We start from the raw sequence: 19,117 nt of genomic DNA, 5'->3' as shown, positions 1-19,117 counted from the left end.
TTCAAGTTCCCGCTATGAGAATTACCAATTTTCAAAAAAAGGGAAATCATTGGTTTCCGCCCGGTTTTCGAAAATCAAGTTTTCATCAGATGTTGAGGCTTTGAGGTCCTAGAAAGCTATTCTGACTATTTCCGGATAGACGTCCGTGTGGAAAATTTTTTTGTCCAACGATATATTTGAAACGAAACAACCGATTTTAACGTTCTTGGTGGCAATCGAAAGGGCCCACCAAGACTTAAAATTGATTAGATTTTGGAGCCGATCGGTCATGTAATTTACAAGGTAACGTAAAAGCCCCTATACCTGCTCAGTACCATTAGTCGCTCACTTCAACTGTTTAATGCGTTTTTTATAATTTTTATAAAAAAAAATTTCATCTAAAAAAATTAGTAATGATAAATAATTATTTGTAAATCTAAATATTTAAAAATATGATGAGCGCTCCAGGTGTTAAAGTGGCCCAAGGTGCCAAAACCCTCTTGATTTTCTTATGAAAAACTATCGAAGAGAGTAAAAAAAATCGTTCTCAGCCAACCAGGCAGTACCGCTGGTGCACCAAGCTCTCCAGGTGTCAAAGTGGTCCAAGATGACCAGGACTCTCTGGATCTTCAGTAACTGTTTAGAATTGCGATTCCACCTACTTTTTAGAAGCAAAAAACTAAAAATAGAGCAATGGCTATGAAACCAATTTCAACCGCAAGAATTTGTCGGCGGATTGAATTTACAGTTGCTTAATTAGGTGTTTATTAAGCGTCAATAAGGTATAAGTGTATACCAAAGGTGTAAAAATGCTCAAATTTTGAGTTTTTCTTTGAAATTTTTTAGTTCCGTGCTGCACTACACAATTTGACATATTTTTTATTTCATTCTATGTATTGACTCTTGAATCAACCACCAAAACTTCAGGTATATGCCTATTTGCCATAATGTTTGTAGTTTCGTCATAAGTTCGTTAACGAACTCGTCAGTAAGGCTACGTTAACGCACTCTTGCCTTAGACTACATCTCTTACTAGTGCGTGCCGGCGTAAAACAGTGTTGTGGGCTTTAGCCAGACACTATACTAGCAAAGGGAGGCGGATACCGTCCAAATTGCTCGCAACAAAATGTTAGGTGAGCTGTTGTACACCATAAAACTATTGAAATAATACAAAGTATGCCTATTTTTTCCTTATTACAAGAGTTTAAAATTCGTTTAACCTTTCTATCACCACCGTCCTTCTTACGGTATTATATAAAATTACATGAGTGTGAATGTAGGAGACATACGACAATCGAAAAATTCAACAATCGATATCCCTGCAAAAAAACGATTTAAGAAATTTTCAGAACCGGAAATATATTCGTATTTTCATTATCTTTACATGCATTTTATTCTTTGTTTCTTACTTTTTTTTTTTTTTTTTGCAATAATTTTTAAAATAAAACTTTAACGAAAATTTTCAGAAATATATATCAATAAAAATATATCAAATTAACACATTTATATTCTTTTTAACTGAACTACAGATGAATTTTATTTTTTTTTTTTTTTTTTTCAATAAAATTTCTTAAATTTATATTGAGCTGTAACTGTTAAAAGAATGACTGGAGAAATAAAAAAAAAAATTCATCTCTTCATTTCATCAAAATTTGCATATGAATTTTTTAAAATTATGTTTTTAATTTTTATTTCATGAGTTATTAATTTTTTTCTCATCCGACACATTTTTATAATGACATTTACGTGCGAAAATGTTTTTTCATCGATAAAAAAATAAAGGAATTATATCTAATTGTAAAAAAAAAACTACACATGAATTTTCATATTTTATATATATGTATATATATTATTTATATAAATTAAAAAAACTATATTTTTTATTAATGGAATTCTTTAAAAGCTATTTAGTAATGACAAATAACAAGTTAAATTATTTATAATCTTATTTTCAGTCAAAAACAATTTTTTGGACCCTTCTAAAAAATTTTTCGTAAAAAGAAAGTATTAAATTATATACATATAAACTAGGATGTGTTAAAAAACATTTTTTTTTTTTTGGGCATCACCAGAAAATTGATAGGATATGTCGAAACAAAAATTTTGTCGGATGATCGGATGATCGGCTCTTAAATTCAAATTTTAGAGGTAGCTCAACGCATTTTTCAATTTTTCATTTAAAAAATTTTGGAAAAATTTTTATTGAAAGTTTGAAATTTTCTTACTCACCAGGAAATCAGTGTATCGGAAAAATCAATATAAATTTGTTTTTTTCGATCGCTCTACAAAAAGGTCTCTTATCATTTTTTGGTGAAACTTAATTTTTCTACAGTTATTCGAGGTCAAAGTTCGATTCATAGTAAATTTTAGTATCATTTGACTTTCTCGCCGAAGCTATCAGACATCTTAAAAGATTGTAAGACCTTTTTTGTAGATCATTTCATTTCTTACAAATCTTATTTTACCAAGTTTCCGAAATTTTTGAAAGCCCTGTAGTTATTTACAATTAAATGATAATTTGTTCCAAAAAATCGTATTCCGGTCGATTTTATTGGCTTATTTCTAAACGCAAATAATTAAATGGCTTTTAAAAACTTGAATTTAAGAGCCGATCATCAGACAGAATTTTTGTTTTGACATATCCTATCAGTTTTCTGGTGATGCCCAAAAAAAAAAATGTTTTTAAACACATCCTAGTTTATATGTATATAATTTATTACTTTTTTTTTATGAAAAATTTTTTAGAAGGGTCCAAAAAATTGTTTTTGACTTAAAATAAGATTATAAATAATTTAACTTGTTATTTGTCATTACTAAATAACTTTTAAAAAATTCCATTGATAAAAAATATAGTTTTTTTAATTTATATAAATAATATATATACATATATATAAAATATGAAAATTCATGTGTAGTTTTTTTATAATTAGATATAATGCTTTTATTTATTTATCGATGAAACAACATTTTCGCACTTATGTGTTATTATAAAAATTTGTCGGATGAGAAAAAAAATAATAACTCATGAAATAAAAATTTAAAATATAATTTTAAAAAATTCATATGCAGATTTTGATAAAATGAAGAGATGAATTGTTTTTTTTTATTTTTCCAGTCATTCTTTTAATAGTTACAGCTCAATATAAATTCAAGAAATTTTATTGAAAAAAAAAAAATAAAATTCATCTGTAGTTCAGTTAAAAAGAATATAAATGTGTTAATTTGATATATTTTTATTGATATATATTTCTGAAAATTTTCATTAAAGTTTTATTTTAAAAATTATAGCAAAAAAAAAAAAAAAGTAAGAAACAAAGAATAAAATGCGTGTTAAGATAATGAAAATACGAATATATTTCCGGTTCTAAAAATTTCTTAAATCGTTTTTTCGCAGGGATATCGATTCTTGAATTTTTCGATTGTCGTATGTCTGCTACATTCACACTCATAAAATTACTTATATGTATTAGAAAATATTTATTTTTTAAATTTGCATGACTTTGTGTTATTTTTAACGATTTTGCACACTTCAATTTGCAAGGTTCAGATAGATATCTAGTGCTAGAGACAAAGACTCCTACACAAAATTTAATCCGCCGTGTAGCTGAACACGTGGAGAAAATTTAATCATAGATATTTGATTTCGAGCACTTGGAACTTTGAAAAAATTTGTGGAACCCCGAATATGAACAATTACAACATTATTCTAACATTTAAAGGAACTATTTCCAAAATATTACTATAAAATATTTAAAAAATATTTTTTTTCCAATATTAAAAAAAAAGTTCGTAAAACATAGATGAAAAGTATAAAAATCAAACATTTTAGAAATATTTCCAAAACATATTTTCTTTTCAAGATAAATATACATGCCCTTTTCGTCGTTGAAAAGTATAACCCTGATTAAAGAAAACGATTCACTCAATGGTGAATGTATAACTATGTATATCTCTATAGTAGTAAAATTGAAACATTTGGAATTGTTTTGTTTGAATCGTTGCTTTTAATCAGGGAATAACTACGAACGAATGATGACGATGTCCGACGATTGTCGAAACTAATCGATTTTGGTATGTGGTAAACACGATATATGTATATATATGTATAAACATGTGCAACAACGTATATTCATAATTTGTTAATTATTCAGAAATCATCTGGTTAGCTCTTTTTTATTCTTCCAAATATCAAGTTATCACTATATCTACAGATCAATGAAAAGACTTGCACTGATTTGTCAAGTAATTACCACTATTGCTATAAAGTAATAAAAAGAATGGTGAATTTTATTATGTACGCAAAAAAAATACTGTCTTTATAAATGAACATACTAGAAATACTTACTTATGTTGAAAGGAATCAGTCATATAAAAATGACCATTAAGTTATGTCATAGTAATCACGATACAAAGCTACTTGTCAAACATTTGTTTATCCTTCCGCATTACCCAATATAAACAATGATATCCATAAGTTTAATTTAGAACAACGGCAAAGTTATTCTATCCGGGCCGGCAAAATTTTACTCAAAACTGTAGTTATATACGCGAAAGTGAAATGAGGTACCATCCCTAGCAGTCACTTTAGCTGATAATTAACGAGAAGCTACTGCCGGAAATTTCTCGTCAAGTTGACAGCATATAGTTGACGGTGAGTGTAAAGTTAGCCGACATCCGATAATTTTTATTTTCGGCAAAGCATATCTCCGCTGCAGTGTAAGTATCTTACGTATCGAAAGTGACAAATGACGTGTTTCTTCAAATCCTAAATGTCTATTTAGAAAGAAATTTTTTTTTTCAATACCTGAACGATAATTTAAAAAATAAAATTTCTAGAAGCTCTGCTGACGTTATCTTTAATTCAAAAATATTAATAAAAATAAATTTTCGGAAAATTTTGGATACGCATATCAAACGGAAAATTAATCCAATTGAAAAAAAAAAATAGACATTTTTATTTTTGAAAGAGCTAATTATCGATTTTTTTATTTACTTTTTTTTCCAGTAGAAATAAAGTTATATTAAAAAATAAATCAAAATTATTTTATGAGCGACATTTATATCTAAAAACTATATTATCTCGAATAACGCGTATTCTAATATATTATCCGTACTCCTCCCAATAACACGTTACTAAATCCAAAAAAACATATTTTTATATTCCTTTTTGGCTTTAGTCACTAAATCCAAACCCAAAAAGGCGTATAATTTTTTTTTAGTAATTTTAAATATTGTGGACTTATATTCTAAAGCTGGAAATTGGGAAAAAAATTTTGAAAGTCAAAAAGGCATATCACTTAAGTGTAATTACATTATACACACTTTTAGCTCTTAAAATTTTGAACTTCCCGTTGTGAAAATTTTTAAAAAAAGAAAAGTTATTGGTTTCTATTCGATTTTCGAATCTTTAGTACGAATCAACCGATTTAAACGCTCTTGGCAGCAAAATTTTTCGAAAATTTATTTTTATTAATATTTTTAAATTAAAGATTGTTAGATAACGTCAGCAGAGCTTATAAAAGTTTCATTTTTTAAATTGTCGTTCAGGTATTGAAAAAAAAAATTTTTTTTCTAAATAGACATTTAGGATTTGAAGAAACGCGCCATTTGTTACTTTCAATACGTAAGTAACTTACAATCGCCATCATTAATGCCTGGGAAAAAAATTTGAAAGTTGCAACCACTCTGTATGTTGTCATAGTTAAGGCGAAAAATATCCGTTGGCGACAGTGGAAGCATAGAGGAGTGTGAACTTAGGCCAAGTGAAAGGAAATATATTTAAAGTGGTTAATAGTTCAATGACATATGTAAACAAACATAAGGGTTAGTAAATAAATATTAATTTTTAATTGTTTATATAAAAAACAATGTTGTGCTTGGTGAAGAACTGTTTATTAAAGTGTGTAGCTTTAATTAATGAATTCAAATAAATAAAATGTTATTAAAAGTAGTAATTGTGATTTAAAAATTTCTGATCTGTAGCGTGCAGTGTTAAACGTGAAATATTAATTAAAAGTTGAATAAAATTAAGTGATTTCAATTAAAGAACATATACAATCACAGACTTTAGGTTAAATGTACATAAGTCTGAGGAAAAGTTCAATTGGTGCACTTGCTAGTACTCTAGCTAAGTATACTATTTACGGATACTACTGGTTATAAGATGTTATAAGGTAATGAATTTATTTACTAAAAATGTAAATAAGATGAATGAATAAAAAGTAAATTTTAATAAATATTATAAATTATACAGGTAGCTAGGACGAATTCTGGGACAAATTCACAAATTCACAATCATATTCATATATGATAAAATATTTAATTATTAATTAACTTTTGTTTAAGAAATTTATTAATCATAAATGTTATAATTGTAATAAATAATAAATAAATAAATATACAAGTAAAGAGAGTCAACTCTTGCTCGGTTATTTTATAATTCATCTCTCAAGTTCATTTAAATTTAATATTATAGTTATTATTATTATTTAATGGTATCATCGTATCGTCATTATGACGCTTGTCCGTCTATCCGTAATTTGTCACTAAGATGAAATTGAAGTTTTTGGTGGACTCTGGCTGAGGATACTATTTTTACAAAGACTGCTGGTTATAAAGTATTGTAAGTTAATAATTCCACTTACTAAAAATTAGATGAAATCAATTGAAAAAAAAAAAAAAAATTAATAATTATTTATAACAGTACTAGTTATGGTGATTATTATCTGGGCAAATCTGCTCGAGGCTGATTGGATGTTAAATTGGAGCATTACGTTGGATCCCGGCTGAGGACCTTCTCTTCATTGCGAGTACTGGCCATTAATTTATGGATGGTAATAATTTCATTGATTTAAAAATTCGCTAAAGTTAATGAACAATTAATATTAATAAATTTATTATTTAGTACACGCTACATAAAAAATTTCCCAATGAAATTTTCACGGATTTAATGAAGAATATAATTGGAATACTCCAAGAGACTACGACTCAGGATTTTGTTCGATTTTCTCTGTTGGTAATCGTACATTTCTCCATTATGATTTCATTTTCCAATATATTAATTAAACAAATTCTGTGAATTCGTATTAAAATAAAACAAAAACAAATATAAATCAATTCGTACCTTTAGTAACAATGAAGACTTTGTCCCTTGTTAATAAAAAAAAAGTACATCAAAAATAAATATACTTGTTACTTACTAATGTTCAAAAATTTTATTATTCTATACATGTATGTATTTTAATTTATATAATTAAAAAAGTAATCAATTATTCTAGAGAGATTATTAATTTTCTTTTAAATTTTTGTGTTTATATTCAACTGTATTTAACTGGATATGAAATCAATGTATAGATAATATAAGAATACAACAATATATATATATATATATATATATATATTCATTTTATTTAATTTTTTTATTATATATGTATAGCAATTATCTTGACAGTCATTTTTTATTTAAGAAGTAACAATTACGATCGAGAATTTCAGTTGTTTTTAGTGTTCACTTCATTTATTCATTCGTCACCGGTTACCATCGCATCATCACTTGCCACTATGATCTCTCCAAACAAATGTAAGTTTTGTATTATATAATTATTACTCTCACTCGTTTCTATGATTGATTAATTATTTTTCTTTTAATTACAGGGACTTTCAATGAAGAATATGCAATGGTTCGTTCTCGTCTCCTGGAACATGGGACGGATTATAAGTTTAATCGTTTACGAGACGATGACCTTGGCATATGGGAGTAAGTAGTATAGTATTAAAATTATATTTCAATTAATCTGAAGCTAATTAATTATAAAATAATTTTTTTTTTATTACAGAATTATTTCTCAAGAATCAATTCTCGTAAACGGAAAAAAAGACGCTACGATGTGCCGGGACCGGTTCTTCGACATCATTGATGATTTTTTGGTATGTTTAAGTATTTTTAATTTAAGGTTGTGCTATTTTAATTAAGTATATATAAATATACATATATAGATATAGATATATTATTAATTATTCTAATTTTTATGTTTCAGGTTTATTTTAACATGTCAGACAGGCAACGAATGTCGGTGAACTTGCCTGCACATTACATGCTTTTTCAATATTACCTCACTCAATGTGATGCAGTTTTTTAGAAAAATTGGGCTGAGTAAAAATTAAAAGTGATCTTCAAAATGAAAATAAATAAAATTTTTTTGGATTCTTAACAAATTAATCATATTTGTCGTAACCTATTACATAATTTTTCCCAATATTATATGCTAAAATTCATTTCTATATAAAAAGAAAAAAAAATTGATTAATAAAAATAAAAGAAAAACAATGCGATCGAGTTTTTAAAGTTTTTTGAAAAAGTAGGGTATTAATCTAAGAGCCGGTGGGAGATCGACCTTCACCCATCGGATAACCAGATGAGACATATTTTTTATCAAATATAATTTATTAACAAACATGCCTATGATGGCTTGGCTATCAAAAAGTGTTCATGGCTATTTTTAATTAAATTAATTTTAATCAATTTTTTTTCATCACCTTCACACTTTTGATAACCGAATGAATTTCATTTCAACTGATAATTTTTAATACACAGAATATGCCTTCGTAGGCTTGTCTATTTATTTCTGTGCATGGCTACCTGCCAAGCAGATGTAAACAGGTAAGTCAATATAGGAAACTGTAGTGTTCTGATAACCAATCGAAATTGGTATCATAAGTAAGATATTTTAATTATAAAACTAATTGTATAGGCTTGTCTGCAAAAAATCGTTCATGAAATATTATTGTCAGGCTATAAAATTTTAAAACTGGAGCTATTTGATAGGTGCGAGAGAGAAAGTAGAGCGGCCGAGGTCCGTGAAGTAGAACAAGACACAACATAGTAGTTGCACGCTACCTGACCGTTGAATGTATCCGAGTGCGCATGCTCGTGTAGAGTCGAAAATAATTTATTAGTGACAAAACAACACGTGCTAAATAATATTTATTAAGATGTCAAAAATTAGTAAAAAGTGTTTTTTGTGTGAAACGAAAGAGGATAAATTGACTTTAAAGAAAATTCTTTTAAAATATGTCATTTAAAATTGGCTTTCTGTAACGAGCAACCTGCAGTCACTACGTGACTACTTAAATATCGGTACGAAATTTATAAAGTACACAGAAAAAAAAGATTCCTTGCCAGAAAATTAAAATATTAATTTAAATAAAGAAAATAAATACGACCGTCTTTTTTTCCCGCGTAATTTTAATGTAATTCGAATGAAATAGATAAATCGCTTTATCTCAATATTTGTCAATAAAAAAGAGTTTAAACTATGAAAAGACACAAATTCAAGTCAAGATCTTTTTAACGATATAAAATTTAATAACATTAACTAATTTTAGCATGTAAATATGGCGGGACCAAAATCTTCCTTATTCTCTTAATAATATAGATTATTCTTTATAATATATTTTAAATAATGAATATAAATTTTTTTATAATTTTAAAATTTTATAATTTAGCTGCAAAATGAAAAAAAATTTAGTTGAATTAATTTTTTTTTATTATTAATATATTTAATAATTTCTTTTTCATTATTTTACAGCCGTAAGTATTTCTAATATAATTAAATTAGAGTTATAATAAATTAGAGTTTAAAATTACTGTCGATTGTGATAAATAAATGCTGTCTCTGTCACTCACATGTATGCGAGCATGCGCACTCGGATACATTCAACGGTCAGGTAGCGTGCAGCTACTATGTTGTGTCTTGTTCTACTTCACGGACCTCGGCCGCTCTACTTTCTCTCTCGCACCTATCAAATAGCTCCAATTTTAAAATTTTATAGCCTGACAATAATATTTCATGAACGATTTTTTGCAGACAAGCCTATACAATTAGTTTTATAATTAAAATATCTTACTTATGATACCAATTTCGATTGGTTATCAGAACACTACAGTTTCCTATATTGACTTACCTGTTTACATCTGCTTGGCAGGTAGCCATGCACAGAAATAAATAGACAAGCCTACGAAGGCATATTCTGTGTATTAAAAACTATCAGTTGAAATGAAATTCATTCGGTTATCAAAAGTGTGAAGGTGATGAAAAAAAATTGATTAAAATTAATTTAATTAAAAATAGCCATGAACACTTTTTGATAGCCAAGCCATCATAGGCATGTTTGTTAATAAATTATATTTGATAAAAAATATGTCTCATCTGGTTATCCGATGGGTGAAGGTCGGTCTCCCACGGTCTCCTCTACTATATCAAGATGTTCTCAACGTTGGAGTAGCACCGTTTCTAGTTGTACTTTTGAGGATGGCTTTTTTTCACAAATAATCAAAGTTATAAAAACGGAAGCTGTTTATATTTCGTCACATAACACATTACACATAACCATTAAGTTTACATTATGTAAATAAAATTATATTTAATACAAAAATTAAAATTTTTAAATATTCAGTATTTTGTCGAATAACCATCATTCGCAATAACTTCCTCCAAACGTCTAGGCATGGATCTCACTGTCTTTAATAAGTCAGGAATTTTGTAGCTTACGTTATCCCAGACCCCACGAACAAATTCATTCAGCATCGCCTTAGTCCTGATTGGTTCCACAGGTTGCCAATTCCTTGTCATCATACCTATAAGAAGTGTAAACAAAAAAAATTTATATATCTTACAAGTTCAAAAAGAAACAAAAAATGAGAATTATGTCAATAGATTATTTATTTTAATTGTGAAGATAAAGTTTTACCCCACACATTCTCGATTGGGTTAAGATCTGGTGACTTAGAAGGATGTGGTATGAGGATGAAGTCAGGATTGGCCATAAACCAATCCTGAGCAAGGCGTGAGGTATGGATCGGGCTATTATCTTGCAGGAAATATATGAAAGGATGGTCTTCCTCCGGATAAATATCACGGACGGCTGGTTCCATACACTCATTCAGTAATTCAACATATTCTTCACCATTGAAATTTCCCGACAAAGGTTGCAAAGCTATTAATCCTCGTCCAGACATGCAACCCCAATGGTTGGACGTAACTCGACCAGACCAATAATCCGGGAGCACATAAGCAGGATTGAACCTCTCGTTTCGTGGTCGCCAAACGCGCAATCTGTTATCTGCACTCGTTGAAAAAGACTGAAAATGTCAAAAATTATTTTTTTTAGTTTAACTTTGAAAGAAATTTGACAAAAATATATTAGTAAAAAAGCTCTTGCTCGTTTGTAAGGAATGATATACCAAAAACAAGTACTATAATATCATTATATACCTTTTCATCTGTGAAAATGACATCTTCCCATTGTTCAGGCATCCAATTTCGATAATTTCTAGCATACTGCACGCGATTAATGCGATGGGCGTCTGTGAGCTCTGGCTTTTTAGTAGGACGAGCTGACATATTACCATACTTTTTAAAGCGAAGATCGACTGATATTGGCGAAAGATTGGAGCCGCATAAATGAATGATTTGCTCGCATGATGAAAACGGGTTGTGTAATTACGTTTCCAGCAATAATAAATCTTCATCAACTGTAGTAAGTCGAGGACGATGATTCAATTTACGGTGGTCTAGCAATCCAGCTTCACCATGTTCTCGAAATTTTTTTTTCCATAAATAAACTGTCTTAATATTGCAATTGCATAATTCGGCAACAACATTTGCATGAACATTAGCCTGAAGTAAGCCGACGATTCGTCCCCTTGTGATCACTGATTTATTCGCATAAATATCACCCATTACAGTCACTCAATGAACTGATTTAAAAGATGTAAAAATCAAAAACTTTTTTTAAAATATATTAATGAAACAAATAATAAAATTCTTGACAATGAGTAAGTGACAAGTCTCGGATAAACACAAGAGTATCACGATAGATATCTCAATAATAAATAATTTCAACAAGAACAATAGACGATAGTGCATGGAAATAACAAATGAATAAGAAAGAGTTAAAAATACAATAATTATGCAGAATAGAGATGGTAATTTATCTCAAGCTTTTATTAAGGAAGTTAAAAATACAAGAACAAGAATATTTATTTTTGATGTACTTTTTTTCTTATTCACAAGAGACTAAGTCCTCATTGTTACTATAGTTACAAACCAATTAATATTTTTTTTTTAAATATGAATTCACATAATTTGTAAAAAGTTCTGCAAATCAGTGAATATTCACTGCGAATCAGTCCCAAGTATATCACTGATTTAATCAGTGATATACTTGGGACTATTCATGCAATGAATATTCACTGATTGGACTGCTTTTCACTAATTTATTTTAAGAGAGTGAGCCAGAGTCTTTTGGAGTGTTCCAATTAAATTCTTCATTAAATCCGTGAAAATTTCATTGGGAAATTTTTTAAGTAGCCTGTACTAAATAATAAATTTATTAATATTAATTGTTCATTAACTTTAGCGAATTTTTAAATCAATGAAATTATTACCATCCATAAATTAATGGCCAGTACTCGCAATGAAGAGAAGGTCCTCAGCCGGGATCCAACGTTATGCTCCAATTTAACATCCAATCAGCCTCGAGCAGATTTGCCCAGATAATAATCACCATAACTAGTACTGTTATAAATAATTATTGATTTTTTTTTTTTTTCAATTGATTTCATCTAATTTTTAGTAAGTGGAATTATTAACTTACAATACTTTATAACCAGCAGTCTTTGTAAAAATAGTATCCTCAGCCAGAGTCCACCAAAAACTTCAATTTCATCTTAGTGAATATGTCCCAGAATTCGTCCTAGCTACCTGTATAATTTATAATATTTTTTTAAAATTTACTTTTTATTCATTCATCTTATTTACATTTTTAATAAATAAATTCATTACCCTATAACATCTTATAACCAGTAGTATCCGTAAATAGTATACTTAGCTAGAGTACTAGCAAGTGCTCCAATTTAACTTTTCCTCAGACTTATGCACATTTAACCTAAAGTCTGTGATTGTATATACTCTTTAATTGAAATCACTTAATTTTATTCAACTTTTAATTAATATTTCACGTTTAACACTGCACGTTACAGATCAGAAATTTTTAAATCACAATTACTACTTGTAATAACATTTTATTTATTTAATTCATTAATTAAAGCTACACACTTTGATAAACAGTTCTTCACCAAGCACAACATTGTTTTTTATATAAACAAATAAAAATTAATATTTATTTACTAACCCTTATGTTTGTTTACATTTGTCATTGAACTATTAACCACTTTAAATACATTTCCTTTCACTTGGCCTAAGTTCACTCTCCTCTATGCTTCCACTGTCGCCAACGGATATTTTTCGCCTTAACTATGACAACATACAGAGTGGTTGCAACTTTCAAATTTTTTTCCCAGGCATTGATGATGGCGATTGTACACTGCAGCGGAGATATGCTCTGCCGAAAATAAAAATTGTCGTATGTCGGCTAACTTTACATTCATTAGTTGATGTTAAATAAGTTAACGCAAACTTTTAGATCCCCGCGACATTCTGAATAAAAACCTACCCTAATAGCTATTTCAGCTTGAAATTGACCGTAATTTGACATTGAAATTGCCTGAAATTTGCTTGCCCGAATTAGCTGACAATTTGACAGCAAAAGTTAAAAAGAAAAATTTGCGGTTAATTTTTTTTTCAATCTAGAAGCAACTTTTTACGAAAAGGAAAGTCGGTATTGGATTCGAAGTAAATTCACTGCCCGAATTAGAATCCAAATTTACTTCAAAAGTTGACTAGAAAAAAGTTGTCGTTAATTTTTAGGCAAATTTGATGTCAATTTATTGTTAATTTTACTTGAAAAATTGTTGAGTATATTTTTACCCTTAAATTGTAGACAATTCTCTGATTAAAAATTTCGATTGAATCTGATTGAATGTGATTGAAACTCAATCAGAATTCTATCAGTTTCAATTGGAAACAAAGTTTCAATCAGAAATGGTTGGGAGCATTCAAGGTCTCCGATTGAATTTCAATCAGATTCAATCGGAAAATTATAGTTTTAATTTTCGATTATTTTCCGATTGAATCTGATTAAAACTAATTGAAATATTTCAATCAGATTCAATCGGAATGTAATCGAGAAATAAATTATTACGTTCCGATTGAATCTGATTAAATCCGATTGATTTTTTTTCAGTTAGTTGTAAGCAGATTCAATTGCAAAATAATCATTTTTTCACGATTATTTTCCGAAAGAATCTGATAGAAGATTCTCAATTAGTTGTAAGCAGATTCTATTGCAAAATAATCATTTTTTCACGATTATTTTCCGATATAATCCGACAGAAAATTTTCAATCAGTTTTAATCGTATACAATGAGTGAATAATATTTTATTTTTACGATTACTTATCATGTTTTTATTAACTCGCTTTCATGTATGTCTGTCCGGGTGCGCAGAGAAAAATGTTGGCTCGAGACCTAGCAATTTTTATTATGCTGTCGACCAACCTGGAAACAGGAAATGAAGCATCAAAAAAATTATTATACTCATACGAAAATTTATTATGCAGAATCACAATACTTACTACGCGCGAGAGACTTATCAATAAACTTTAATAACAATTACTTTTATACATTATAATAGTTCTGATACGGCGTAACAATTTTTCGTATGAGTATAATAATTTTTTGGATGCTTCACTTCCTGTTTCAAGGTTGGTCGACATCATAATAAAAATGGCTAGGTCTCGAGCCAACATATTTCTCCGTGTACAATGTTCTAATTGATTTTAAACTATCTTCCTGATGAGCTAGATATATTGCTAAAGTCCCTAATAAAAATGAAACGAGGCACTGGCTAGCGCCTCACTAGCGTCGCTAGAATCAATGCTAACGGTAGATGACAAACGAGGCGGCCCTCGTTTATTTTTAATAGTGGTGTTCCGAGTAGAGGTGGGTAGTTCCGGAAACATTCCGGATTGAACCTGGAACGTTTCCGGAGCGAAAAGGAACTAGTTCCTGGAATCATATCCGTGGAACTATTTAATATTTTTAATTCTCATGATGATTCAGTATTTAGAACGTATACATACAAAATATTTCAGTTTACACAACATCATGCTATGCGACCTACGTGTTTAAGACGCATTCACGGCGAACTATATTATTTTATATTAAATAGAGAATGAATTATGATTGATATTCAACTCAAAATTCCATAAAAAATCACCAATCAAAAATTATTCTGCTGCTTGACTGCTTGTTGGTAATGATGACAGTGGCGCGAAAAAAAGAACTAGTGAGCATACTAAAGTGAATTTTGAGGAACGACCGGATACTTATCCAACAAAAGACATAGTTCATTGAACTATACATGTCCGGAACTACCCACCTCTAGTTCCGAGTCAAAAAACAAATTCCAGTTCGAACCTCAAAATACTACGTGAGGTATTTGAGGGACAAGTTGGACTTTGGAGATTGAGAGCTATGTGAAAAGTTATTTCAGTTTAGGCCTCAATGTTGTAGTTATGGGCGATTTTACATAATTGAGGGCTAAACTGGTTTAAAAAAAATTTGCGTGGACCTCTAATTCCTCATAATATAAAAAAATTTAGTGCTCCAGATTTAGGCCTCAATTTCTCAAATGACGTAACCTACGCAGATCCCCTTACTTTTTTTCGTAAAAAATAAATACTTTGGACGGAAAATATCAAAAAAGTTGACCCAAAAATAAACAATTAATTACAAATTTGCAGAAAAATTACCGGAACGACTACAAAGTATAACAAATGAAAATGAATATTTATTTTTATTTATATCCATTCAAAAAAAATTTAATGGTTACTATGAGAATATAGTTAACTGAAAGAAAATTTAATATACATTTCTCCAATTAAAATACAAAAAATTATTGAGGACGAAATGTTAGATTTTGTATTCTATATTATTTAGGAAGTTTCAAAAAATTTTTTTTTTTTTTGAGACCTATTAAAAGTTTGTCCAGGAATATATAAAAGCGAATAATAATAATAATAAATTAATTTATTTATATTATTTTACATATAAATTTTTCTAAGTACTCAGATTTTTTGTTCAACTCGAAAATTTTCTAAGTCCAGACAACGGTAATTTATTTTTTGAGGATTTTGAGAGCTTCGTTAGAATTTAAAATCGATGAAGAGTTTGCATTTAGACCTCATAGTTCTCACTGAGGATTTAGAGTGCCAACATCGTATCATTTTCCGACCGGTAAATAAAAGATCAAAGGAATTGAATTTTTTGAGGTCCAAGCTAGAATTTGTTTTTTGACTCGGGCGTATTATCTATGAGATACGAGTAGTTTAACATTGGACAGTATAAAAATTGTAAGCTTAATATAGTATAAATCTTTTTTACTGTAAAATGTTCTACTGTTAAGTTGTAGCAATTTAAAAAAGAAGTTATTCAATTTACATACTTTTTAAATGGAAACATTCGATACTCGAGAGAAAGTACTTTAAATTAAATTTAAGAGCTAAAATCTTCAGGAAATTTTTTTTCTCAATATAAACGGCAAAATTATCTTGTGTCGGCTAGAAAAAAAAAATTTTGTTTCAAACGAAGCGGATTCAATTAGAAAATAATAATTCATTTATCGATTATTTTCCGATTGAATCCGATTAAATCCGACAGAAAATTTTCAATCAGTTTTAATCAGATTCAATCAGAAAATAATAATTCATTTATTGAATATTTTCTGATTAAATTCGACAGACAATTTTCAATCAGTTTCAATCGGATTCAATCGGAAAATAACAATTCAGATAGTATTAATAATTATTAAAATTTGGGCAGATATGAATTTCATTTATCATGAATTCAGCAATTTTTGAAATATCAGAGAGTATAGAATTTTATCTGTCTTTCCAATTTAATCAATTTTTTAAAAAAATTAAAACAAACATTTCTCAGGATTATATAAAAACTTTTTTTGAAGAACTGTATTGATTGAATTAAAACTATCATGAAAATAACAGGAAACATTAATAAAAAAATTATACATATATTAGGTTGGTTAAAAAAAAAATTTTTTTTTTTGGTTTCCAAAAATTGAAAGTATACCTAAAAACCAAAATTTCGGTATCAATCCAAACTCTGAATAATAATACTACGGTTTACGTCAATCCGTTTTTCTTTTTTGTACTCTGTAAACATGAATAAGTGAAAGAGGTGAATATTCACTTATTCTAAGTGCCAATTGAACCACTTTTTAAAATAAGTGGTTTGGATTGCACTTAAAATTAGTGAACATTCACCGATTTCACTTATTCATATTTACAGAGTATTTAAATAACACGGGAAAAATACTTTTTATTTTTTAGAATTTTCTAACTTACAAGCTAATCAACGAATTATTATGCACGATAGATATTTTTGTAGGAAATTGAATGCTCTACAACAAAAGTCTCATCATTTTTTGATAAATCTAACTGTTCAAAAGTTATTTGAACTTAAAGTCAAATTTATCGTTAATTTTGAGATCTTTTCACTTTTCCGGCGGAACTATCAGTTTTATCAGAAAATCTCATAGAAACTTTTTTGTAGGTAATTTCATTTCTCAAAAATTATTATGAATAAAGTTTTTTAATATTTCGCTTTTTTTCTAGTTATTTTCATTTCAATATCAAGTTCTTAAAAAAATAGTTTTCTGATTTATTTTTTATAAATTCTAAAATATATTTTTTGTATTTTAACTTATATTTTTTAAATAAATATTTTTCATGGGGGTGTTTAACGCAAGGATTTTCGTATGCTCCAACTAATAGAAAAAAAAGTTGCTTGAACCAAGAGAAAAATTTCTTAGGAGAAAAGATATATATGGAGGAGAGAAAATTCACCAGTCCTAGGCAATAGCACTGGGAGTAGTTCCGTTCTCGCCACTAGATAGCGCCTACCACTTGTGTAGTGTCCCTGGTAAGAAACGTAGTTCAGACGTATTATATTCCAGACTTGGAAGCAATTTTGACAAGAGCACTCCTCTGTTCTTTGACAGAGTGACAAGTTCTATTTTGGGGGGTAATATAGTATATCCTATATTACTTCATGACATGCAATCTAATTGTTAATATAGATTCAACGTAGATTTGGAAATATTTGATTTTTTAATTTTGTATCGTTTAATATATCAAATTATTTTTTCCCGGGAATCGGAAATTTCTGATTAACTTTCAATCAGAATTATTCGGAAGTTTCCGATTGAATCCGATTGAAACTGATTGAATGTCAATCAGAAATTTTCGATTAAATCTGATAGGACATTTTCAATCAGTTTCAATCGGAGTTTTTAATCAGGGATTTTGTGTATAAATTTGCTTACATTCTGAAATGGTAAGAATGAACATTACCGACTGATTTTTATTTTGTAAAAGTTTATAATCGCTCAGAAAGCTCTGCAGTTAAACATTTACGGCTAACTTAACGACAAGTTTCTGGTAAGCCTCGGCTGGATAATACTTGTATGCAAATTGATGCAAATCTGCGGCCGTCATCTGAATGTAATTTGACAGAAAAACTTGCCGTCAATTTAAAGTGGAACTTTCAATTAACTTAACGTCATTGTCTGACAGTAACACTTGTAGTCAAATTGAATTCAAGTTACAGACAATTTACTGTCAACTTAATCGTTACTGTTTGCTCTCCAACACGTTGGGAAGACGTCCATTAGATAGGTTCCAATTAGAAAAGTAACTGATAGGACATATCCCAATAACCCAGATCCCTATTACCTGAATTACCAATTACTAATAATCCCGATGACCCGAATTTCCAATCACCTAAAATCCCGATCACCAGTCATTTCAATTTCCAATGCTACCAATTACCCAAATTTCCAATAATCCAAAAGTTCGATAGCTTCATTTTTCGTTAACCAGCAACATTGATGACAATTACAATTTAAAAAATTTTTAGTGCATGTTTTAAAAATTTTATTTTATTTATACGACTAACTTAGTGATGAAAATTTTAAAATTTTCTAATGTCCTCTAATTATCTTTCCGGTTACTTGAAAGTGGCTTACTTCTGGATATTATAATATTCATATTTATAAGACAAGAACCACCAATTGTAAATATAGTGTTTGATGAAGCTAAAATTGCACGTGTCTATTTATTATAATTAATAAATGCATTTTATACATATACTTTTTTT

The 19,117-nt window shown here is 28.7% G+C and overlaps 2 protein-coding genes and 1 long non-coding RNA gene across 14 annotated transcripts in view; 1 reads left to right on the top strand and 2 right to left on the bottom strand.

Moving 5' to 3' along the window:
• Window positions 1–4,551, bottom strand: part of LOC103570417 (dystrobrevin beta) — a 156,714-nt gene extending 152,163 nt beyond the window's left edge. For 4 of the 6 annotated variants that reach the window (XR_008404454.1, XM_053742581.1, XM_053742598.1 and 1 more), the window contains exon 1: window positions 4,325–4,417. The gene's annotated coding sequence lies outside the window, so the exon portion shown is untranslated. Of the gene's footprint in view, window positions 1–3,853; window positions 4,238–4,324 lie in introns of all 6 variants that reach the window. The other 2 variants (XM_053742585.1, XM_053742601.1) reach the window with 2 other exon arrangements.
• Window positions 4,552–4,724: 173 nt separating this feature from the next.
• On the top strand, window positions 4,725–8,225 carry LOC128668818 (uncharacterized). Of its 5 annotated transcripts, XM_053742621.1 has the most exons (10): window positions 4,725–4,750; window positions 5,559–5,602; window positions 5,681–6,152; window positions 6,233–6,601; window positions 6,683–6,812; window positions 6,884–6,994; window positions 7,474–7,558; window positions 7,633–7,735; window positions 7,815–7,905; window positions 8,016–8,225. In XM_053742621.1, the coding sequence occupies exons 5-10, from the start codon at window positions 6,810–6,812 to the stop codon at window positions 8,115–8,117; spliced, it is 495 nt and encodes a 164-aa protein (XP_053598596.1). In that variant the 5' UTR covers window positions 4,725–4,750; window positions 5,559–5,602; window positions 5,681–6,152; window positions 6,233–6,601; window positions 6,683–6,809; the 3' UTR covers window positions 8,118–8,225. The 5 variants fall into 5 exon arrangements, with proteins under 5 accessions (XP_053598596.1, XP_053598593.1, XP_053598601.1 ...); XM_053742618.1 differs by having other exon boundaries at window positions 4,728–4,750; window positions 5,559–6,152; XM_053742626.1 differs by lacking the exon at window positions 4,725–4,750 and having other exon boundaries at window positions 4,845–5,802; window positions 5,962–6,152.
• A 1,916-nt stretch (window positions 8,226–10,141) lies between these two features.
• LOC128667470 (uncharacterized) lies at window positions 10,142–13,670 on the bottom strand. Of its 3 annotated transcripts, XR_008403436.1 has the most exons (6): window positions 12,825–13,670; window positions 12,637–12,743; window positions 12,428–12,557; window positions 11,253–12,356; window positions 10,945–11,119; window positions 10,146–10,615 (listed from the first exon to the last, which is right to left on the bottom strand). It is a non-coding gene; the product is annotated as an uncharacterized LOC128667470 (long non-coding RNA). The 3 variants fall into 3 exon arrangements; XR_008403435.1 differs by having other exon boundaries at window positions 10,142–11,119; window positions 12,825–13,669; XR_008403437.1 differs by having other exon boundaries at window positions 10,143–11,119; window positions 11,253–12,351; window positions 12,825–13,669.
• Window positions 13,671–19,117: the final 5,447 nt, after the last annotated feature.

The sequence above is a fragment of the Microplitis demolitor genome, chromosome 1, assembly GCF_026212275.2.
Source record: "Microplitis demolitor isolate Queensland-Clemson2020A chromosome 1, iyMicDemo2.1a, whole genome shotgun sequence".
Classification (NCBI taxonomy): Eukaryota; Metazoa; Arthropoda; class Insecta; order Hymenoptera; family Braconidae; genus Microplitis; species Microplitis demolitor.
Note: the sequence above shows the minus strand (reverse complement) of the source record. Positions and strands in the feature narration are given on the sequence as shown.